The 25,906-nt window shown below is 37.1% G+C and overlaps 1 protein-coding gene across 27 annotated transcripts in view; it reads left to right on the top strand.

The window, feature by feature from the left end:
• Adgrl3 (adhesion G protein-coupled receptor L3) overlaps positions 1–25,906 on the top strand; it is a 734,954-nt gene that overhangs the window by 604,300 nt on the left and 104,748 nt on the right. For all 27 annotated transcript variants that reach the window (XM_075942857.1, XM_075942861.1, XM_075942854.1 and 24 more), the window contains 2 exons: positions 3,920–4,128; positions 4,876–5,052. In XM_075942857.1, coding sequence (XP_075798972.1) covers positions 3,920–4,128; positions 4,876–5,052 — 386 coding nt within the window. The remainder of the gene's footprint in view (positions 1–3,919; positions 4,129–4,875; positions 5,053–25,906) is intronic.

The following is a 25,906-nucleotide window of genomic DNA, read 5'->3' as shown; positions in this document are numbered from 1 at the left end:
ATTCTAATTAAGAGTTCCCCTCCTTCTACTCCTCCCAACGCCCCCATATCCAGATCTATGCCCCTTTCTGTTACTTATTAAAAAAACAAACAGGCTCTTAAGGGATAATAATAAAATAAAAAATAAGATAAAACATAAAAAGAGGACAAAACAAACAGAGGAATGGGGCTTAAGTAAGGGTACAAGGGACCCACTTAATTGCACACTCAGGAATCCAATAAAAACCCTAAACTGGAAGCCATCATATATATGCAAAGGACATGTAAGGTAAAAAGAAAGAAACATATATAAATAAAAGTTTAAAAAAAGATAAAAATTAACAAGAAAATAGTTTCTGATGTGAAATTTTGAGTCAAGAAACCTCCAGTGCTTGCTGTTGCGTTCATTGTCTGTTGGCCATCTTCTACCAGGTATGGCAGTCTGCCCTCAAGAGTAGTTTATTTCCCCAGTGAGACTGCCTTGGGAAAAAACTAAAATTTCGTTTGCAAATGGTTATCAGTTGGAGGTAGTTTCGGCACAGGGATGAAGTCATCTGTCCATTTCTCCTCTAGCGCAGACCGCTGCAGGCCTTGTGCGCGCTGCCTCAGTTTCTGGGAGGTTCATATGAGCTTTGCTCATGCTGATTTAGAGGACCTTGTTTTAGTGGTGTTCCCCATCCTCTCTGGGTTTTACTCTCTTTCCACCTCCTCTTCTGTGTGGTTCCCTGAGCCCTGAGGGGAGGAATTTGATGGAGACATCCCATTTAGGGCTGCTGAGTCCCTAAGATCTCACTACCTGCATATTGTCCACCTATGGGTCTCAGTATTTGTTCCCATCTGCCGAGTGAAGAAACTTCTCTGAGGACGATTGAGCAAGGCACATCATTTGACTCTGAAAAGGAAATCTACCTTTTAGTGGAAACTCTTCTCTTAGGTGGATCACTGTTTCTCAACCCTCTCCCCTCAGCCATACTTAAGACAATATTGCTTCAAATCAGTTTTTTTCTTTTCTTTGTTTTGTTTTGTTTTACTACCTGTCTGCTTATTGTCCTACTCCTTCAGGGGCCATGTCTGATGTCATCACCCTGGTAGCCATAGTATTGTAAACAAGACATGGCAAAGCAAATGAATTTACAAAGATGACATTGAATAACTGGATAGACTTTCTGACAGGATGCTAAAGAGGACATAAATATGTCTACCTTAGCTATATCGAGTGGCTTGCTTATTTTATGGATTGCATTGGTTGGTGTGCAAGGTTTTCATCTTAAGCCCCATCAAGTCACTTTGGTGTGAATATTCTGTAACAATTATATGAAATTACCTGCACTGATGAACAAGTTGGAATGACAACATGCCACTGAGCATTATGTGGAATTGTTATGACTTATTACCTGACTATGAGCCAATTGTAATAAAAGTCACTAATATCAAGAAGAAAAAATGCTTGGATAAAAATTAAGTGTAGCCATCAAGCATCATAAATTTTATCCTAAATATAGGAGAAAAATTAGTTTTTTTTCTACTGTAACAGATAAGTATTTAATGAGGAAATATTATTTAGATTTGGTATCTTAAGAGATAAAGGTGAGATAAGAATCCTCCCAGATGTAATAGCAAGCAAGATATAAATCTAAGTAATGGGATTTTCAATGACTGCTCTGCCATGTGATAGTGTGTCCTAATTTATTGAAATTAGTTATAGATAAGATTTTTTTAAAAGAATCCTCTCTTCCTTCATGGCATCTTCATTGCAATCTGTTAGATTGCTGAAATGACAATGGATGCCATCAGATAGCATCCTGCTACATCACGTGACAGCATCTGGAATATCTCTGGGTGCGGGAACACTGCAGCTGCAGCTGCTGGCATCTCTGCCTTCTGCAGTATGGGTCACTGGCCTTTGTCTGAGTATGAGGTCATTGCATCTGATTGGATGTGTCTGACTGGAGTGCCCAAAGAATCTGTTTGCATGACTAGGTGCAAAAAAACCACCCTTTGTCTACTTTGTGTATTTAAATTCCTAAGAGCAAGGAATTTCATAAATATATAGGTACAGCTGAGGTACAAGACAGTTATGATTATACCTCTTTAACTGCCCCCCCATATAAATATGTCTCATTTGACCCAGTGTTCTCTTTCTCTATTTGACCTTAAAATTCAATTCATAGACACTTTGGCTTTCCGATCTTTTTAGTTGTACTAGTCAGAGTAGCATTGGTTTCTTGGCAAATTATGACCTTATAGTAGAAACAAGACATAGGGTTTGACATTGGGCATGGGAAAATGATAAAAATTAAAATATGACAAAAGGAAAAGGAAGTAGTTAGCTTTAAAAACTACTATAAGAGATTATTACAAAGGGGAATAAGGTGAAAGAGCTCTATGACTTTGTAGAAATAGTGACCTGAAAAGAAAATGATTATTAAGTTCTTGGGCAAATAAAAGAATAGCATTCTTATTTTAAAAAATCATATTGCAAGCTGGAAAGTGGTAGTGCACACCTATAATCCCAGCACCGAGGAGACAGAGGCATGTGGATCTCTGTGAGTTTGAGACCAGCCTGGTCTACAGAGTGAGTTCCAGGACAGTCAAAGCTACACAGAGAAACCCTATCTGGAAAAATAAAATAAAGTAAAAGAATCCCATTGAAATGTAATTAAAACACAATGAATTAAATACAGAGTGAATGTTTGAGAAATCTGACAGTTGTATTTACCTCTATAAATAAAACATAAAATACAAAGAAAACCAACCAGAAACTAAATGTTTCCTATATATTTCCATGGTGTTTCTTACTGTTCCTTGATTCTCTTTTCTTCTCCTAATGAAACATTCTTATCACTCTGTTCTTAGATGTTTTTTATCCAGAATCACTTAATGTGACCTATTTTCTATTTAGATTAAGTAATCCAAAATATTGTTTGGATATTCAGTTGTGATTTGCCATTAACTAGTATTTTGTGTTGTATTGACACATAGTATATTCTATTAATGTAATATATTTATTCTACTATTTGATTTCTTTCAAGAGAGAGGCTATGATCAATAAGGATTCTGTAAAAAGCCTCATACAAATTGTTTTCTTTGTGGTAAATGTTCTCACTTATCCAGGAAGGGCCAATATGTATGCAGTTTTATAAAAAGTGTCAAAATCTTTCCAAGTCACTGAAATATTTTATATTCCCATCAACAGTGTATAAGAGTCCAAGTCCAAGACTGTAGAAACATTAGGATCCATGGCATGAAAAATAATATTACAAATGTAGTTTTAATTTTTTTCTTTCCTTAATTGCTAATGATTTAATATATAATCATTTCATATATAAAATGGTTTTTGTTATATTCTTTTCTAAAGTGCCCATTAATGTCTTTGGATTGTTTACAGTATCTTCTGTCATCGTACTGTTGACCGGCATGGATGTTCTGATTATTCAAACAGAATAATGTTGTCATTTTCCTATTGTTCCCTAGTCTGTAGTGGGCATATTTGTTTTCTTAATGATATATTTTAATAGGATCATAATTTTAATTTTGATGAAGTTCAATTTTCCATTTATGGATAGGTTTTGAGGCTATGCGCACTATTTTATCTTCTTCAAGGTAGAAGCAGATTATCTTACATTTTGTTTTAGAACCTTTATGATTCTGGATTCTGGTTTTGGGTCTATGAAACATTTTAAATTCAGCTTCAAGTATACAGTGAGACAGTGCTTGAGATTCAGTGTTTAAAGAAGTGATATATAATGATCTCAACAGTATTCAATTTCCCTTTCCTCATCAGTGACTTCGTACTTTGGTATCAAGCAACTTTGATTTTATATCCGTGAATGTGTTTTATACAGTTTTGACTACTACCTAATCAGAATTGCAAATTCTAGTAAGAAGTAAAAACTAATCAGTTTCTTCAAATTTCTAATTCACATTTGCATTTATTTTAGGGGAGATTAGAGTAGCCTTTGTCCTGTATAACAACCTGGGCCCTTATTTGTCTACGGAGAATGCCAGTATGAAGTTGGGCACAGAAGCCATGTCCACAAATCATTCTGTTATCGTCAATTCCCCTGTTATTACAGCAGCAATAAATAAGGAGTTCAGTAATAAAGTTTATTTGGCCGATCCTGTGGTATTTACTGTTAAACATATCAAGGTAAGAAAATGACATGTCGTGTTTCATTTTCTATATTGTTTATATTTGTTATAGAATAAATATTAAATCTATTAATTTTCTTTTAATATTTTTTGTTTGTCTGACATAGTATATCATTGAATAATATAGTCATGATTGTTTTTATAAATAATCAGAAAGATATATAAAACTGATCTCTATATGAAATGGTGATATGTTAATTTTTCCATAGTAACATTTTTGCATCTAGATGTAATATCAATACAGTATTATATACTCTAAATATGAACTACACAGTTCTTAAGAGCTTGCAATTCACTTAATTTAACTGAGCTCCAGCAATTCAATACTATTATAAGCAATCATGTCTGTGTGTGAAGATATATTTTTGCATATATACAAATCTAGAAGTTGTAAATGTTATAAAGATTTATAAACACCATTCTTTTAGAAGTTCCCCCCCCCAACAGTTGGCTTCTTTACTTTGAAATTTAAAAACCAGTACAATCCTAAAACATTGCTAGTAACATAGTTTTGGTACCATCCGTGGTGAAAAAAAAAATAATCTCACTTCTAATCAGACACAACAAATAACAGCTCTTCAATTTCATTCCAAATTGATAAGGGCCACTTAATATGAAAATACCAAACACACCTCTGTAAGGATTACAACGTAGCGTGAGGCTGTGCTGTGGGTAAAGAAAGTGCCTACTTCATTTGCTCAACCATAAAATAGTTATTGCCTTTATTGATCTTTTTCCACTGTAGCAGTCAGAGGAAAATTTCAACCCTAACTGTTCATTTTGGAGCTATTCCAAGCGCACAATGACAGGTTATTGGTCAACACAAGGCTGTCGACTCCTGACTACAAACAAGACACATACTACATGCTCCTGTAACCACCTCACTAACTTTGCAGTATTGATGGCACATGTGGAAGTTAAGGTAAGATATACCACAAAGCAGGACTATTCCAGCATGTAATCAGACTGCTAACTTTAAATATTCCTGATATTTTTCCCCTAGTAATTTTAGCCAGGAACTCTGCATTCATGACATATCCTTTTGAGTGATTCAAATCACTGCTTCTTTCTTTTTCCATTGTCGATATAAAAAAAAAATCGAAGTTTGCTCAATAAATTTCTCTGTAGCCTCCCTGCTTTCAATTTTGGGCAAATGAATGCTATACTGTCATCTTATGAACAGGGTAAGTTAGAACTGGGATGATGGAAGCTGGGATTGGCTACATAGAAGATTAAAGAACTATACATAGATTAAATGCTATCAAACTGATTCCTGGAAAAACAACAAATAAGTGTGATCCATAGATCCCAGCGGTGTGGAGGGATTAGCATATTGTTTTTTTTATTTATTTATTAAAGATTTCTGTCTCTTCCCCGCCACCGCCTCCCATTTCCCTCCCCCTCCCCCAACCAAGTCTCCCTCCCTCTCCAGTCCAAAGAGCAGTCAGTGTCCCCTGCCCTGTGGGCAGTCCAAGGTCCTCCCACCTCCATCCAGGCTTAGGAAAGTGAGCATCCAAACTGCCTAGGCTCCCACAAAGCCAGTACGTGCAGTAGGATCAAAAACCCATTGCTATTGTTCTTGAGTTCTCAGTAGTCCTTATTGTCCGCTATGTTCAGAGAGTCCGGTTTTATCCCAGGCGTTTTCAGACCCAGGCCAGCTGGCCTTGGTGAGTTCCCGATAGAACATCCCCATTGTCTCAGTGTGTGGGTGCACCCCTCGCGGTCCTGAGTTCCTTGCTCGTGCTCTCTCTCTTTCTGCTTCTGATTTGGACCTTGAGATTTCTGTCCGGTGCTCCAATGTGGGTCTCTGTCTCTGTCTCCTTTCATCGCCTGATGAAGGTTAATATTCAGGAGGATGCCTATATGTTTTTTTTTGGGGGGGGTTCTCCTTCTTATTTAGCTTCTCTAGGATCACGAATTATAGGCTCAATGTCCTTTATTTATGGCTAGAAACCAAATATGAGTGAGTACATCCCATGTTCCTCTTTTTGGGTCTGGCTTACCTCACTCAGGATGGTGTTTTCTATTTCCATCCATTTGCATGCAAAATTCAAGAAGTCCTTGTTTTTTACTGCTGAGTAGTACTCTAATATGTATATATTCCATACTTTCTTCATCCATTCTTCCATTGAAGGGCATCTAGGTTGTTTCCAGGTTCTGGCTATTACAAATAATGCTGCTATGAACATAGTAGAGCATATACTTTTGTTGTATGATAAGACCTCTCTTGGGTGTATTCCCAAGAGTGGTATTGCTGGGTCCAGGGGTAGGTTGATCCCGAATTTCCTGAGAAACCGCCACACTGTTTTCCAAAGTGGTTACACAAGTTTGCATTCCCACCAGCAATGGATGAGTGTACCCCTTTCTCCACAGCCTCTCCAGCATAAGTTATCATTGGTGGCCATGGATTAGCATATTGTAATACAGAGCAATGCACATTCCATTCTAAGGAAGAGTTCAGGTGCTTGATAGTTTTCACAGTCAAAAACTGGCTTCTGTTTTGTTTTTTTTTTTTCTGGAATGACAGGATTTTATACACATAGAGGGTTAAGAGAACATGGATTTTCAATGAAAGAGAAGGCTGAGTAGGCTTTAGAGTATCTTCAAACACAGGAGAACTGTCAAGGGTTGAACTATAATATAGTCTGTATCCAGAAGTCCTAGGTCAACATATTTAGAGATTGGATAGATCTGCTTTTTTAAAGCAAGATAATTTGAGAATGAATAGGAATGCTGGTGTCTTGCTCCTCTAAAAAACATTTGGCCAGGACCAATATCTGAGTTGATTCCTATTGTGGATCATTATCAATAGTTGTAAGGAAAGAAGATCTAGCTTATATGGTTTATATGACTTAAAATATATTTAAAAATGGGCAGTATTCTGAAACAATATCCAGTGAAAAGAATATACAATTATATTCATGAACCAAATGAATATTTAAAGTGTTAGTTTAAAACCTATAATTTTCTTCAAATATATTATGTAGCAAATGTAATAATGATAGTTAGTATTAAAGTTATTAATCTCATATAAATCACATTATATAGTATATAATCTTTACTTTAATATTTTGAAGGTTTTGTTTACTTTTGTTTTACTGAATTTTTTTCATGTATGTATATCTGTGCACCACATGTGTTCAGTACCCACAGAGGCCAGAGGAAGCCTCAAGGTTATAGCTATTTCTTAGCTGGGATATAGGTGCTGTGAGTTGAACCTTGGTTGTCTGGAAGATCTGTAGGCACTCTTAACAAATGAGCCATTTCTTCAGCCTATATTAGATAATCTTATATAGTTAACATAATATGTTTTATTAGAGTGAGATATAAATTATGTCAACATTTAATCATTTGTTTTCATAGGATATCACATTATAGTACCCACCTAATTTTTTAATAGACATTGAAAATTTAAAAGTATGAGTACTTAAAACTTAAATTGGCTTTGACAATAACTGAATGTTCCTTCATAAATTTTCATAAAATTTTCTATTATATAAATAATATTACTTACTATGCAGCTTTAAGAATTGATAGATGATACATTTTGAGACAAATTACTTTATAAGTTGAATACAATTTGAAAGAGTACATATAATAACCAGTTTAACTGTTCAATCAAAAACAGCTTTGTTGATATTTAATGTATTAAAGAAAAAGATAAATTCTATATTTAAGAATATGAATTTTCATGGAGAAAGCAGAAGCAAATAGTTACATCACAGTAAGAAAGAGATTCGAATGAAGCTTTTGCAGTGTTTTTTGGAAAAATTGAATATATAAAGGCAGAAAAAATTGCTAGCATGGAGGTGGTGGTTATATGATTTCTATTAAGAAATTAAGAATTTATTGGAAAAGTTGTAAAGAATGTCCCAATTAGATAAAGCATATAAACAAAATGACAAGGAAGTTAAATAGATGTTTGAAAATGCAATGAAAAATTTTAAGATTACTGTACCATGTATAGAGCCTGACTGACCAGCAACTGAAGATGGTGACTTCAGTAGGGCTATGGCTAAATTCAGTAAGCTTAACACCTATAGGCTAGGACTGGAATCTGAGAACACCCTCACATGTCGCATGACCTATGTGTCTCAATATTTACAAGCAATACGTCACGTTGGGAAACACGGAGCACATACTGATTTACACAACTTAGGTGTAATGACAAGGGGACACAAAATCTGAACTTAGAAATCTTACAATTACCAGAGTGCCGCTGGAATGTGACAGTTGCCTTGGCAGGGTGCATCATGCAGTGGTACCCAGTGAATGATCTACTTTACCTTCTACAAGTCTGAGACCTCATCTAGGGTTTGGAGGATACATGAAAAACAAATCTACAAGCAATTTCATCATTATTACCTTTCTAGAAGTCAATGGCAATGGAACGTTTTAGATTTTACGTAGATGATTCACAATCCCACAGGAGTGACAGATGTGGAACCTGCAATGCCCACATAGTGGCACATAGTTCAATAGTAAAGAAAGACTATCACCCTAGCAGGCGTGAGGGAAATTTGTATTCCAGCTAGACTTAGCACATAAAAACATACATAAAGCTTGTTATCTCAGTTATGTATTCTAATAGATGAATTAGCAACAAGAATTTAAATACTTGTGAATTTTCACCTCTCTGGCATTAGTAAAAGTGGAACAGTGATTAATATTCAACACATTTTAGAAATTGAAAACTCTAATACAGGGTTTGCCTGCCTTATTCCTGTGATGCAAGTCATTTGCTGCTGCATAGTTTGGCCTCCCTCTCTCTGTCTCTCTCTCTCTGTCTCTGTCTCTCTCTGTCTCTCTGTCTCTCTCTCTGTCTCTCTCTCTGTCTCTCTCTCTGTCTCTCTGTCTCTCTGTCTCTCTCTCTCTCTCTCTCTGTCTCTCTCTCTCTCTCTCTCTGTCTCTCTCTCTGTCTCTCTCTCCGTGTGTGTGTGTGTGTGTGTGTGTGTGTGTGTGTGTGTGTGTTTTGGGGGGGTTACAATTTAGAAAAAAATTGGTACAGGTATTCTTGAAGAAAACTGTATATCCGCTGGCAACATAAAATTATTTTTGCTGTTTCAACACAGTTAAAATTCTGGTCTTCAAAGGATTATAAGGCCAATTTTGTCAAAGCATTTCAAGCTGATTGAAGTCAGCAAGATTGACCACATTGACAAATGATAGATTTAATTCTGGAATGTGTTAGTTAGGTTCTTGGTGCCTACATTTCTACCAGCCAAGACTTTGAACTCTGAAAAATGGATCAAATTTAGACAACCACAAAATATCATTTTGTTTGGCTCAGTTCATTTCCTAACAGCCCTTCTTCAACCCATTTTAAAAGGATCATGACTGTGACCACTATTGTGTGTAAACAAGAGACAAAATAAATGGAAATCGATACTTTCCTTTAACAATAACTCACACAGAATGCTTCACGTGTATCTTGCATTGCAGTCTCTAGTGATTACCACAGACAGCTCCATTTTGATCCTGGAACATGAGTTTGGCACTTTCAGGATTAAAGAACTGAAAGTACTGGGCCTAGTCATCACTAGAATTCGAAAATGAAACATATTAACACATTTCCATTAAACTTCTCTTTGAAATAGAGCAATAATTTATTAACACATAATGAGAGATACAGCAACCAGTTAGAATAGATACATGTATATACACTAGTTAGAATAGATACATGTATATACACTAGTTACCTTCCTTTTATCTATACAATAAACCTAGATAAAGGAAGGAACATTATATCAAATAATTTTTTGACAACTTTGGAAAGAAAGGAAGAATTGCTAGGATAATCTTGCTACCTGTTGACGCCAGATCTTAGCATCTATTTTCATTCTAGGATATCTAAGCACTGAACTGCCCTTATCTGTGTCTGTCTGTCTGCCTCCCTTTGTACTTAGCTATCTGTCTTTCTGAGTTCTGTCTATTGGTTTTATCTGATGAGTTCTCCCTTGTTATGCTCCAATTCAGAAAGTCCCCCCCAAAACAACAAGGAGACAGGGTCCCGTATGTAAAAACAGAGAGCCTTTATTTTATGCAAGTTTGCAAACTCGGTCTCTCTGCATGTTCATCGTATTGGAATAAACGGAGAGCCCCGAGCTCAGTTAGAGTTAAGTTTTTATAGCAGTAAAAGTTGGGATGAGAGGTTTCTAAGGTTCAGGACCCTTGATTGGCTGACATTTGTCTAGGGGTGTCCTGGTGAATGTGTGCTGGAAGATGATCCTATCTACAATGGTTTGAACATTAGGCATTTCCTTTGGATGGTCTGTTCTTGGGTGGTGCTCAGGTAACCTCAGTTTGTGGTTCTTCCTACATCCAGGTATTGCTTCAGGGTAAACTACTGAGACTCAGGCCTCTGTTAAACTTATTGATGGCTGAGTCCCACACTTACAGGTGATAATGGTTGGAAGTAAAGAACTTTCTTTGGGTGATCTGTTTATGTTTAGCTTATCAAGGCTGGCTCCTACATTTCCCCCTTCACAAGCACCAATGATAGGAACCAATCTTGGTTCCTGCTTGCCCCTGGTTTTAAAAGGTATGGAACTACTTAAATTTATAAATCCATTAATTGTCAACTCTGAACCTATTTTTCTAGTATTTTTCAAGGGGGTTTTCCTTGTCTCAGCCTTTCTACCTATTTTGGGCAGGGGGCATGGGACAATGTGTTCCTTTCCACAACTACTTCAAGCTGACATTGGGGCGTTGGTATTCATGCCCAAGCAAGTTGAAAGTCATCAGACATCGTTGAAGGGATGGTTCACATCAGCTTTCAGGAAGTTCCAAACAGGTTGTAGTCAGCAATGGATGCTTAGATACGGGTCTACCAACCACGTGGAAGCCTATTGAGATAAGTTTAAACTAGAAACAGAAATTAAAATTTAAAAAAGAGCAGATAACAGATATCTGTAAACAGAAGGAATACATTCATACCTTTGAGTCCTAGCAAAAACTACAGATTTTGGTTAGAAGCATGTATATTTTTCTGCTGTCCAGAGAACCATGTATGGTAGCTTTAGAATAAGCTAACAAGTTGGCTGTAGCTTTGTGGAAAAATCTGGATACCTTTTTGCTGTTAAACTGATGTAGCTGCCCTTAATACTATCAGGGATTTCAGAAGGATAAATAAAGTATATCTGAGTACAGACCAAATAGTTTTCGAATCTATTAAAAATGACAGGGACCAAACTCCATATACAGTTAGTCATACCCAGGTCTCCAAAGCATTGAAGGCAGAAATATCCAGAACAGCAGTCTTACTGTCTTAAGCTAGGCCCATAAGGTGAATTTTTCTTTTTCTGTGGAAGAGGGACATGGAAAAGACTGACCTTATTTTGTCTAGGCAAAAGTGGTGCAATCAATTCTCCAAGGTCCTGCTGTTTGTTCATAGTCTGGACCAGGTCCTGGCAGCAGGCGTTGCACTGGGGCATCTCGCCCAGTGGTCAGCATCATCGTAATCCAGGTAGAGACATCATGGTGTCTCATAATCTTTTTTGGAGACCGTGGGTTACAGCTAGGATCTTGGAGTCTCTGTCTAATGTAATAAGCTTTTTAATCATTATTTTAAATGCCATATTTTGCAGAACTCCGAAGTATGAGGCCGCCTAGGTATGTCTGACTAGAGAAACTTTGTTTCTCATTATTTGTTTTAAGTTTTACTTTGAAAACATATACAGGGAACTAAATAAGGCTTATTCCTGTAACTAATTATATCAGTACTTTAAAGATGGCTGACTAACTTGTATTTCCTAATAGTCTATAATAAGTTAGCAGCTTTCACAAGACTAGAACTCCACACTCTGTAATGATTTTGAATTGTAGCTAACAAAGAAACTGAAGTAGTCATTCTGAGGGTAAACACAGAACAAGTTTATACCTAGCTATTAATGCTGTTTCCTGCAATGGCAAGGAACAGATCCCAGGCTGAAATGAGAACAGGAGGGAGTCTTAAGAACTATGATTGCCCTAGGGCAAACTGGGACTCAGGTCTACCTTCCTGCTCATCTATAGAACCCATCTTGGCAGGTGTGTACCAAATTGCCATGGAAAAGCTGCCCTGGGCCCTTCCTTTTTTCCCCCATCACAAATACTCAAGACAGGACTCAATCATGGGTCCTGTCTGTGCAGAGGCTCAAGGGGGTGATACTGGAACCTCAATACCATCAGTTGAACAGTATTGGCCAATTCTTGAACAAAAGCCATCAAGTCTGTTGATAAGAAGAAGCAAGATAATTAGAGGCCGGTTAGAGCTGAAAGTAAGGTTGTTAACCAAGGAGAGCAGCTGAACAAGTTTTCATCCAGCTTCCTTGTGAGTGTTCTGTTCTCTATCATTAACAAGGTCATTGACTCTCTAATTACCCCAGAGTGATTGGCATAAAAACAACATTTTTTTTTCCCCAGAAGAGGAGATCCAAACCTTTTAGTATCAATACAAAAATTCATGACTCAGTTTATCCAAATAGCTTAAACCCAACAAAATTAGCAAAGATAAGGAGACTCAACATACACTTTTGAGCCTGAATAGACCTTGAACAAGGAAATATATTCTTAAACTATTAGCTAATATTTTTAATGTTTTACCTTTTAATATAGTTTTCCATGTTTTTTCCCATTGTTATTTTACAATTGCAGCTTTGGCTTTGTTATGAATCTCATTTAAACATCTGACATGCAGATGGTTCCAGAGTACTCCTGTAAAACCTCCAAAAGATTGAGATTCATAGGCTTGGACGCTGTTCCAAATCCTCTATCAAACTGCTTAGGTCATTGTCTTCTGCATCACAAGAAATGAATATTTCCATTTCTGGTTGGCTTTTGGTGCTTATGGCTCTGATCCTAAATTTTTAGCCTTTTATTTTAAGTTTATATATTAACAATATAACATTTCATACCACAGATGTCTCACAGCCTTATAAATTTATTTGATTTTTTTTCTAAAAAATTAAAATCTCTTAACTGTCTTCCTGCAATATCAAGAATATAAAAAAATAAAGTACGTCTTTGCTTCCACACTTGACAGCATATATATAGCTTGTCTTTTAGATCTCAGCCTGTTCCATTTCACTGTAGCTGGTACTTCTGGTGACTATCACCTGGTACTGGTATTTCTGAAACTATTAAGGTCCATTGTTGCAACTGCACATTCTTTGGAACTCTAGTCCTGTCAAACATTTTTAAACCTCAGCTGTTTCCTATGATCCCTTTATGTCTTTATAACCATTACCACCTGACTGACTCTTAAATGAACAAGATCTAGCTGTCAGAGCAAGGTACATTTGAGTATAAAAAATTGACGTACAGCTTTAATATTCTTAAAAATATTTATTTATTATGATACAATTTTTTGTCTGTGTGTATGCCTGCAGGCCAGAAGAGGGCACCAGACCCCATGACAGATGGTAGTGAGCCACCGTGTGGTTGCTGGAAATTGAACTCAGGACCTTTGGAAGAGGAGGCAATGTTCTTAACCTCTAAGCCATCTCTCCAGCACCCAGCTTTAATATTTTAAATTATATATATCCAAACTATCTTGGAGATTTGTTAGGCCCACTCCACGTGGTCACCTTTAATCAAGATGGCGGTGAAATCATGTGGCATCCATTTTTTTTAACTCTAGCAAAATGCCAATCAATGATTTAAAATGGAATTTTGCTTTACGGTTTCTTTAAAATTACCCATGCCTAGATTTTAAGTAAATAAAACATGGGTCTAACAAAGGAAGAGCCATAATCCAATTCTAGAGCCAGCTTTTAAATAACAACAACAAAAAAACAGCATATAGCAGTTTTAGCATTATCTATACCAAAAAGTATTCTGAATTTCTGCTAACCCAAATTTAGTAATCAGAGCTTAGTGGTAAATTTCTGAAGTTAGGCCCGTAAATGGGCCACAACATGATGCGTGGCAGAGACAATCAAAATAGTCAGACCATTTCTGTCTCAGCTCCATGCTTGCAAGAAAATTTACATAGACAACTTTTCAACAAAACAAGCATAGTCCGTATTTTCATGTATGTGAAACCACAGTAAACATAGTTTACATCCCCTTTTGACCTTTTATAACTTTTTATATACCTTTAATCTATTTTTCCTCTCTTCATTTTTTCAGTCTCCTACTTCCTCCCTTGCTTTCCAGACAACAAAATCTCTCTTGCTTTTCGGACAACATAAAAACTCTTACTGAAGTCTTTCTTGTGCTTTCCCTCAGTTGGTGTAGGATATATTGCATTAACAAGAACAGAATTTCTTTCTTTATTTCTTCCTTGACCCAGGGGTGGTTCAGTAGTTGACTTTCCAGTTTCCATGAGTTTGTAGGCTTTCTGGGGTTAGAATTGTTGTTGTCTTATCCCTTCTAGGAAAAAATAGCCTTCTGCTTAGGGCCTAATCTCTGAAGTCCTGTCTTGTAAATGATCACAATTTCAAAGTCAAAAAAGTCGTAATTTGAGTCTGTCCCATATCATCAGCGTCAGTCTAAGTCAGGACAAAATACAACACACAGACACACAGGACAATGAACAGGACAATGGCGCCAAACCAAACCAAAGACGGCAGCCTCAAACTGTTTTGCGGGTGTGACCTGCCCCTCTATCAAACTGAGATTGCTACTGTGTGTCTCTCTATACAACTGAGACCGCTATAGTGTGTCTCACCAGAGAACCAAGACTGCTACCTGCATGTCTCTCCACAGAGACCACTACACATCTCACCAGAGGGAACCACCCTCTGCAGAAGGGCCCTGGGAATTCCTCCTCCAGGCACCCGCCTATGATCTTTTCGCATATTCGCCTAGATCATCTACAGGCTCTTACGGTTCCTGGGCCTGCTTACAGAAAGATATGAGAAATGAGACACAGACCTGAGACATGAAACAAAACATAGAAAACTTACTGAGAGGTTGAAAGTGGGCTTGGGGGATCCCAGCCCTCAAATGTTATGCCCAAATCTGCAAGGTCCCCCCCAAAAACAACAAAGAGGCCGAGTCCCGTATGTAAAACCAAGAAGCTTTTATTTTATGCAAGTTTGCAAAGTCGGTCTCTCTGCATGTCCAGTGTATTGGAATAAATGGAGAGCACCAGCTCAGTTAGAGTTGGGTTTTTATAGTAGTAAAGGTGGGGATAAGGGGTTTCTAAGGTTCTGGACCCCTGATTGGCCGACATTTGTCTAGGTGTGTCCTGGTGAATGTTTTCTGGAAGGTCATCCTATCTACAATGGTTGGAACATTAGGCATTTCCTTTGGGTGGTCTGTTCTTGGGTGGTGCTCAGGTAATCTCAGTTTGTTGCCCTTCCTGCCACCAGCTATTGTTTCAGGGTAAACTACTGAGACTCAGGCTTTTATTAAACTTATTGATGGCTGAGTCCTACATTGGCATGTGATTGGATGGAAGTAAAGAACTTTCTTTGGGTGATCTGTTCATGTTTAGTTTATCACGGCTGACTCCTACATCCCTACTCTTAGCAACACTTCGTTTTTCCCATATTTTGAGGACCTTAGTAAGGTAATCATCATAAAGTGATTCACAAAACTTTGAATGCACATCTTGTTCTCATATATACTGTATAAGTTCCTGTTTCCCACTTGTTCCATGTCTTACCACAATCCAGTGATTTTGTTTCAAATTTCTGGCCTCAAGACCTTGCATTTTGAGGAGCAGGGGATGAGAAGAAGGTTAATGAACCGAAGCTGTGGTGTTGGCTGTGATACTGATGATTATTGAGGCCTGCCCTTTGACTTAGAGATGTAAAGTGTTGGATGTGAGCCCAATTGGTCAGAGAGCACTTAATAAAGAACTATCTTGATCTGTAGGAAGAGTATAACATGGTTAACTAGGTTATGTATGGAGAATGAGTTTGCCGTATTCGTTTAACACTTTCTTCACGTGCCCTCCCTATAACATTCATAGGTTTCTTTCTTCAGCATCTGGATTCACTTAGCTTCTCTTCTGGCTGGTCCTCACTTGCATGCCCTTTCCTTGTCACTCATGCCAAAAAGTTTACAAAATCACTGCTTTTCTCCCTAGCTGATCTCATATTGTCATATGGTTTTAAACATCAATTAACAGTCCCTAGGTTTTAATCTTCATTTCTAGACTCACAGATTAAAGCAATGACTTGACGTAATTGCAGACATTCATTGCCCTGTGTTGTAAACAAATCCCCAAAGCTGTCATTGTAAGTTCAAATGCCATAAGTCACGAATGGATTCAATACAAGGAACATATAAAATTTTTAATCTGAGCATCAATTACTTTCAATGTCTTTAGTATACATAATTTGCTGGAACTGTACAAAATTACCTCTACAAAACCTATTCTAGAGTAACATGTAAACGGTCCTATAATTTATTGAATACGGTAAAGAAAGTGCAAAAACAGGATGGTTTTAGGTGCCTGGGAGACAGAGGTGGGCTTTTTGAATATAGAGGATTTGAGTACAAAACCCAGTGAACAAACACTGATTGCAAAACAGTGCATGGTGAAGCACAGGTTGATTACTCTTGTGAAGACATGGCTGCCAGTGATATGTGGCTTACTGCTACTACCCAGCACCCCCATACTAGATGTAGACTAGGAAAGCACCGAAGTTCAAATCTGAAGGGTATTTTTTTTTTTGTCATTAAAGCTCTGATTTTGCACCATCATATTCAAAATATTCCAGGTCAAGCCATTATCAGACTATCATAAATTGGGTACAGTCTGACCTGAGCTTTTTGTGGCAAGTATCACAATTTCCCCCTGGAGTCTTCTTCATCTTGTTACATAACTACTTTGCTTTGCCAGGTGTCCTGCCCTGCACCACACACTCTCTTTGCTTTGCTTGTTTTGACGGATCCTGCCTGTTAGTCCTTTACTACACTGTGGGCAAGAGAGAGCCTGACCTCAGCCCCTTCATCATTGTGGTTGTCCTCCTGTTTAAGCCCCTGGGGTCTCCTCACTGAGGTTTTGCTGTCACTCCTTAGTGAGTCTCTCCTCTCCTTGCCTCTCCCAGTTCTAGTCACTGAATCCTTGCCAAAGGGTTACTTCAGTACAATGAGGAGGTCACACCACTGCTCCGATTTATTCTCTAAAAGCAGTTTTGTGCATTTGTAAAAAATGCCAGCTAAGTCTCCTTACCTTAGTAAATACAAATTCACAAATGCTGGCCCCCATTAGCAACTCCTGTACCCCTTAACTATGATTCTTTTGTCTCACATAGGTGGAGTCTTCCCAAGCACAGCAGGTGTGCTGTGGTCTCTAAGGAATGCTTAGCTCCCCCCCCCCCCACACACACACACAGTCACCTGCCTTAGTTTACACAAAGTCACCTTCTCAGTGAGAGCTTTCTTGTGCTCTTCGTTTAAAATTTCACGGCTCCGTGTGTGTACAAAATACAATGGGGCGGGACATTTACAGTTCAACAAGTGAAAAATGTGATTTTTAGGTATGTAGAGGCAGGCAGGCAACAGAAGGAAGTGAGGCAACAGAATGGACACTGGAAATTCTGTTTGTTTTCACCACCATCCTTTTCTATAAAATAGAAGGCAATGGACTGAAGCGGATTTTGTGTTATTTAAATTTTTTAAATTGTCCTATTTTAATTATCTATCCTAAACTCATGATTTAGCACCAAAAATCTAAATAACAGTGAGTAACCATTTTTCAGTGAGCTAGTCTCTAAGCCTCTAATTAGTTGGTAAGAAAAGTAAATAGATTTTAAATTAGATTTACTAATGGGTAATATATATCATGAATGCTTATTAATAAGTTGATTAAATACATAGTAGTCACAAACAATGGCACCAGAACTAGTTATATTTCTGCCGGGGATATTTTTTTTAAAAAAGAAATACTTATCTAGTATTAGACTTATATGTGCTATGCCAAAAGTGGCACTGGGAATCTCATACTCGATAAATAATCCTTTACCATTCTTACAAAACACTGAGGGCTTTCTTTTTCTCCCACTCATTGTGCGGCCAGCCATGATAATCTAAGTCTGGGCAGTTTACCCAAAGGAAGTTCTTTATTTCCAACCATTATCACCTGGGACTCTGGCCATCAATAAATTTAAGTAAGAGGCCTGAGTCTCAGTAGTTTACCCAGAAGCAATACCTGGTAGCAGGAAAACCCCACAAGCTGAGATTACCCAAAGCCAACCCAAGAGCAGACCATTCAAAGGATGTGCCTGACATTCCAACCATTGTAGATAGGATCACCTGCCAGGGCACTTAACCAGGACACCCCTAGACAAATGTCAGCCAGTCAGGGGTCCTGAACCTTAGAAACCCCTCACCCCCACCGTTCCTACTATAAAAACCCAATTCTAATTGAGCTCTGGGCTCTCCGTTTATTCCAATATGCTGGACATGCGGAGAGACGGAGTTTGCAAACTTGATTAAAATAAAGGCTCTTTGCTTTTACATATGGGAGTCGGTCTCCTTTGTTGGCTTTTGTGGGGACCCCACAGATTTGTTATATAATATTATTTATTATTATAAATAATAAAGTAATTTATTACTATTTTTAAGAAATCTTTTCCTCTCTTGCTTACATATTTTACAAGTATATCATTTGACATTGTAAAGGAATTAGAAAAAAAGACTATTTTTTAAAATTTCTAATATAGGGAAAACAAATTTAAGGTTTATTTTAATTATTTTCAAAATACTGAAACTGACAAAAATCATAATCTTAATTTGAAAAAAGTTAAGGCTTCAAGCAAAATAGTAAAAATATCTTAAAATCTTTTTGTTTCATTTTTTCATGCATGTATACATCTGGTTAACCATTCTTTGCATCTTTTACTTTCAAAAATTTTTAAATACTTGTAAATAATTCTTGGAGAATTCTTACATCCTTATAATGTATTTTGTTGATGTTCCCCCCACATTTCTCTCCCTAACTTCTTTCAGTCCTCCATGCCCCACCCCCTCCCAATTTCATGTTCTCTTTTTTATATAGCCTACTGACTCTAATGTGCTGCCCATATAGTCTACAAGAATATAAGTTTATCAACTAGAACATGGTCAACATTTCAGTGGTCAAATTTTGAAAAAAATGGCTGTCCTCCTGAGAAGACTTCAGCTACCATTAGCTCCTCAACTATGAGTGGAAACCTGTGAGCCTCTTTCCTTTCTATTCTGAATCTTTGACTTGTTTTTTTTTTTTATTAAATTTTTTTTAATTAAAAATTTCTGCCTCCTCCCCATCTCCCTTTTACCTCCCCCTCCCCCCACTTCACATGTCCCCCTCCCCTCCCCCTCCCTCTCCAGTCCAAAGGGCAGTCAGCGGTCCCTGCCCTATGGGCAGTCCAAGGTCCTCCCACCTCCATCCAGGTTTAGGAAAGTGCGCATCCAAACCGGCTAGGCTCCCACAAAGCCAGTTCATGCAGTAGGGTCAAAACTCAGTGTCATTGTCCTTGGCTTCTCAGCAGCTCTCATTGTCCACCATATTCAGTGAGTCTGGTTTTATCCCATGCATTTTCAGTCCCAGTCCAGCTGGTCTTGGTGATCACCTAATAGATCAGCCCCACCGTCTCAGTGGGTGGGTGCCCCCCTCGTGGTCTTGACTTCCTTGCTCATGTTCTCCCTCCTTCTGTTCCTCATTTGGACCTTGGGAGCTCAGTCCATTGCTCCAATGTGGGTCTCTGTCTCTATCTCCATCCATCTCCAGATGAAGGTTCTATGGTGATATGCAAGATATTCGTTAGTATGGATATAGGATCAGGAGATTTCAGGCTCTCTCTCCTCAGCTGCCCAAGGACCTAATTGGGTACATCTCTCTGAACCCCTGGGAACCTCTCTAGAGTCAAGGCTCTTGCCAACCCTAAAATGTCTCCCTTAATTCAGATATATACTTTTCTGCTCCCCCAACCTAGATGCCCTTCAATGGAAGAATGAATGAAGAAAGTGTGGAATATCTACACATTAGAGTACTACTCAGTGGTAAAAAACAATGACATGGTGAATTTTGCATGCAAATGGATGGAAATAGAAAACACTATCCTGAGTGAGGTATCCCAGACCCAAAAAGATGAACATGGGATGTACTCACTCATAATTGGTTTCTAGCCATAAATAAAGGACACTGGGCATATAATTTGTGATCCTAGAGAAGCTAAATAAGAACGTGGACCCAAAGAAAAACATATAGTCATCTGCCTGGATATGGGAAGTAGACAAGATTGCCTGGCAAAAACTGGGAACTGGGGGGTGGGGTGGGATGGGGGAAAGGGGAGATGGGGAGAGAAAAGTGAGAAGGGGAGGATAGGGAGAACGTGGGGGAATGGGATGGTTGGCATAATGGAAGGATGAATCTTTGACTTGTTTTATCTAGTTCAGGTCTTAGGCAACCTCAGTCATTATAAGCTTATGAGTGCAGGGGTCTTGTCATGTCCAGAAGGCATTGATTCCCTCTGGTCCTACCCAGCCTTTAGCTTCTACTTCTTTTCTGCCTCCTCATTTGTGATGGTCCTTGAGCCTTAGGAGGATGCGGTATGGCATCGACATAAACTCTCTGCGGCTGAACACTCCAGAGACATTTATTCTCTGCTCTTTTATCAGTTATGAATTTCCATATGAACCACAGCACTCGCTAGAGTCGTCTTTGATGATGTTAGATTAATAATACTGGTGTTATAAGGAACTTTCCTTTGATTAGGGAACCACACTTTTTCAACTGTTATCCATAATTTTATTGCAATAGTCAATTGCAATGATATCTAAAGTGTCTTCTTCTCTACCTGTGACTTTCACAAATTACTGCCATACATCCAAGTTGGCAAGACAGCTTGGAATTTCACCGATTCTGTTGTCTACAAAAATATTTCGTTGTTTCTTGTTTAGAGAGAAAAGTAATCATTTCACAAACATAATTTTATACAGAACAGAAATGGCGTTTGTAGTATATTATGAATTCTCCATTAAACTGATAAAAGGGAAAAAGAAAAAAATCAATTTGAATGTAGAATCATGATTAGTAGAGGTTGGGGTGGATGTAAACTTAAACGAATCAGCTTCAAACTAAATTATCATTGATTTATCTGTGGTTTTGTACAGAAGCATAAGAAGTACTTTAGGATAGATTCCCATAATTATATTTCTAGTTATTTTCTCTTCCCAATTCTTAATTTTTTAAGATTTAGTAATAAAATATTCTGCATACTTTCTTATCAGATCAACTTGACTTTTATTTTTATCATCTATAAAATAATTTTATGTCCTTAATTTTATTACTGCATTTTTTCATAAATTTATTGTACCACTTCACTCCAAAACTAATGCATCCACCAAACCCATAGACTCGAAAAGGAAAGCAAAAGAAAAGAAAAAATAAAACAGTGTGCATTTCACTCTTTATATAGTGTTGATTCATTTAAAGCAATCACAAACTGGAAGCTTTTAATTATAAATTCATTTTAAAATTTCCGCTTTATTTTATTATTACATTGTGTCCTTGTGCATGCTCATATGCATGGGTGTATGAACAGCACATGCTACAACACGTGCGGAAGTTGCAGGAGAACCCACACGACTAGGTTGGCTCCTTCCCTATATGGGTTCTTGGGATTGAACCCAGGTCTTCAGGCTTGGTAAACAGCACCTGAGCCATGTTACCTACCTGAAATTTCAAGTCCGATAACATAGCATCTGTGTGCTAACCATTAAAATCTGAGACATTTCTAAGGTACAAGAAAATATGAGGTCGTTTTAAACAATAAAGTTCTGCCTCCACATGAGATTTCCTATGTTCTAGAACTGTTTTTCCTCTTTCAGGTGCCAATTGGAAAAGATACTTTGTTAGTTTAGCAAATACATTACATTAGCAGAAAATAAAAATGGTTAGTATATAATGCTCAAAGTTGTACACTCCTACTTCCAAAATTATTTTCCTTACTTAATGGTCTATGTACATATGGCAAAACGGAGGTAGATGTAGAGATTGAAAATTACAGTTTGCATATAGTAATTAAGTATATAAAACATAACACTAGATAGCTTGCAAGTGTAATGTGTATCAAGTATAGAAAATTTCATAAAAATGGTTTCAAAATGTAAAATTTTACATTGTCAATTACATACAGTATTAACTGTATCTTAAAAATAGGCGATATATTAGAATAAAGACTTACTCATGCTTTCTCTTATTGAACATAATTTTATGCTTTGTTTCCTTTATGGCTATTTAAAATTTGAAATTATTTATTTGATAGTACACTATTGTTTTGTCAACATTGCTTTTGTCTACACTGCGTGACTTACCGTGTATCAGATTAGTTAGGATCAGTCTGTCCAAGAACATTGTTCTGTATTCTTCTGCTGTAGAAGAGAAATATCCTGTGCTGGCAATGGGGAAAAGATTTATGGTTGACTGGCATCAGTAGAACGTTGGGGAGCCTTATCTTCCTGAAGTAATTTCCTTTAGAGAGAGAGTATTGATTGTCCAGAACTCTCCTTCCTGCAACTCCAGGTGCATCCTCATGTTTGGGATTAGGAGTAGATTATATTAAATTTAAAATTATTCTATTATTTTCACTCCGATATTTTATAGACATTTTATAGAGAAGTTGATAATTAATAATAAAACATTTTTCTATTTAAATCATACCATCATTTTATATGTGCATGCTTATTTTTTTTGCTGTGATACTATTAGATTTTGTAAGTGAATGGCTGACATCATAATAATCCATTCCTAAACACTTTGGCAAATAAGTTTAAATTTTTTTTTCTGCCAAAAAGATACTTACATTAAAGCGATTCTATTGTCTACTGCATAATTCATCTATAGAATATATTCTCATCCTTCCAGTATTGGGTTTTGCTTTGGTTTTTCCCGGGAAGGAACTGCTCAAGGATCACACTTTAACTTCACCTGCTCTGGCTCTTCAGTTTAGCTTAGTCTTCACATTTGATTTCGTCATGCTGGAAAAAGGTATTGAATAGAGTTCAGGTCTCGTGTCTGGTTGAATGTTGGTTTCAACATCAAAATTGCTCAGTACCCTGATTCTTGACAAGAATTCCATGTCATAGATACTGAAGCACAGTAGACTTTAGTGCATGCAGAGGCCTCCGTATTAATAGTATTATTATGATTACTCCCAGAATTGAAGTTACAGTGTATGAGAATATTGAACTTTTGTAATAAAAAAGAATCCATCGAAATCCACGTGGAAACATTCTTTGTCACTCCTTTAAAGATGCATTGGGGAGGGGAGGGGAGAATGAATTATCTTTTATTTCATCTCCAAATATTTGATTTTAGTCTTTGTGCCCAAAAAAAGCTTTGAGTCTGTATTTTAATATTGATTGTAATCATCAAAATCATAATTTTGTAAAATAAAAGTGGCAAGAGAAGTTGCTGCGTGATCTAAGAAGTCTTAGCCAGCTGATAAGGATGCCTCAGAGAAAATGATACTATTTCCAAAGACATTTGCTTAAAGAATCGGAGACAGATGGACTTTTAGTAATATGAAATAAAGTGAAATTATTTGGGGAATGTTCTTGCTCCCGTAATATATTTATATATCACACCTTACTTGCTCTTCAGCCCTGGGTGTTAGCAACATTTTTAATTAGAAACGGCTGACTTTATCTTATAAACGAGGCACGGAGAGTTTAGTCCCTCAAGCAACAACTTTCCATTTTTATCATCTTAGGTTTCTATAAACATGACTGAAATGCCCGCTAGTGGTGCCCTTACAATTCTGTTGAGAAATATTTTATAAGAAAAAAGTAATTAACCATGGAGGTTTAAATAGGTATTGGTTCAAGTGAGGAATCCAGCCATCAAAAGGGAACACAGTATGACTCCAGCCGCCAGTAAGAAGGAAGCAAGGCCTTCTACAGGGCCAACTTTACTGTCGTTATTCCAACAAAATTGTCATTACAGTTTGTTATATTTCAAATTTATGATTAAAGGAAACAGGATAAGAATTAAAAATAAGAATGCATAGGGTCAAGAGTCTTAGTCTTTAGGTAAATGACTCGTAATCTAGAGAAAGTCATCTTGAACATTCCTCTCACATTGTCACATTGTATAACTGATTCAGTTATACAAATAAAATTTTCCTCTAAGAGTCCGCTAGGAAATTTTTTAGGTGTCAAATAGCAAAATACTCAAAGACTTTGTTGACATAAACTATTATGCTTTCTGAAAATATCAGTTATTTATTCCCTTTTTTAAAAACCAATTTCCTCTTCTTCCCCATTAGTACCCATTAGGTACTTAACTGAGGATCTAAGTGGATACACCAGGTCTGTTCTAGTTGCTTTCCCAGACAAGGAAGTGGAGCCCAGAACTTTTGTTTGAGAACAGATTACCCCCCCACACACACACACACACACACTGAAATTGTAAAAGTATGTACCTGGGCAATATGTTACCACAACTGCAACTGTCTTGCAAACTCACCAAATGATGGGCACATGAACACTGTGTTAAAGTCAGCACCATGACATTTAAGTGCGGGTATAAGGCGATGGTTAGAATAAATAACCCCTATTTCACCCGATCTCTGTGCTTCATAGTATTTTTAGTAGGAACTAGTAAAAGGGTTTCCTGAGTGCACTCTGTTTGTCCCAGATCATTGAAGCTTGCTTTATATAGCATGGAGACCATTCGCTGATTATTTATTGCTTTTTCTGACCTGCTTCATTCTACTGTGTCTGGCAAACACAGGGATAAAACTAGGGCACTCCTGGACTCTCGGGCAATTGCGAAAACCACTCCAACATGATTACTTATATAGCTTTCTAAGATAGACACTTAAGACAACTTACATAAATTAGATTTTAAAATCATTTTTTTTTTTACAAAACATATCTGGATTAAGTCACATTGTCCCTAGGGGATAATTTGCGCTCAGGATTATTATCTGAAAGACCATGTTCTTCTGAAAACATAATAAGTTTATTCATGAGAATGGAAAGAGGGAAGCAGGATATTTTTTCCTTTTCTTTTATCTGAAATTCCTATGGCTAAAAAAAATCAAATGAATAATGGGATATGAGTATATGTGTGCGCGCATGTTTATATTTCCATTCTTTTAATCAATACCTGACATGCAGCAGCCATGCAAGGAATATTTTTATAGCGCATGTATCAAAATTTGGTGGATAATCTTGGTTTTGTGCAGGCTTCTACTACCTAAATTGAAAACTTACTATTTCTTACATCCTTAATCCAATTTGTTTTTAATTTAAACAGTTTCTTCTTCTCTTTGATAATTTTTTATGGGAGCAAAGCAATTGGCTCTGATAGACTCCTAATGATAATACTAATTAGTTCTTCTTGTGTTGGCCACCTCTTTCCTGAGCATGAGGACACTGTGAAGTGTGATTTAGTTTTTCAGTGCCACTTCATTGACGAAAATTGGTTTTTCCCAGAAGCTACCACATACACATGACTTCTTGGCTAGTGGTGAAGGTTTGTGGTGACTTCCTCTTCCCCTTGCTGGAGTCATGTTTGTTTGTTTCTTTGTTTTCTGTTTATAAAAGAGAAAGAATATAAAGTTACTTAGATAATATGGGGGGAGAGGCTCTTGGAAGAGTTTAGGGAAGGAAAATATGATCAAAACATATTTTCTGAAACTCTACAAACCCCCATGGTGTGAATAGAGTGCCATGCATACTGAATATTAACAAATCTTAGACCATGATTAGAGGTAACAACTTTGAAGCCTTAAATTTTACTTTATACAGTTAGCATGCTGCTTTTTTAGTAACAAAATGAAAAGTTCATTAACTTTGTTGCCATTTTCTGCCAACCTCTTAGGAAAGCCTTGTCTTACATTGTAAAA

This window comes from Microtus pennsylvanicus, chromosome 12 (assembly GCF_037038515.1).
Source record: "Microtus pennsylvanicus isolate mMicPen1 chromosome 12, mMicPen1.hap1, whole genome shotgun sequence".
Taxonomy (NCBI): Eukaryota; Metazoa; Chordata; class Mammalia; order Rodentia; family Cricetidae; genus Microtus; species Microtus pennsylvanicus.
This window is presented reverse-complemented; position numbering and strand designations above follow the sequence as displayed.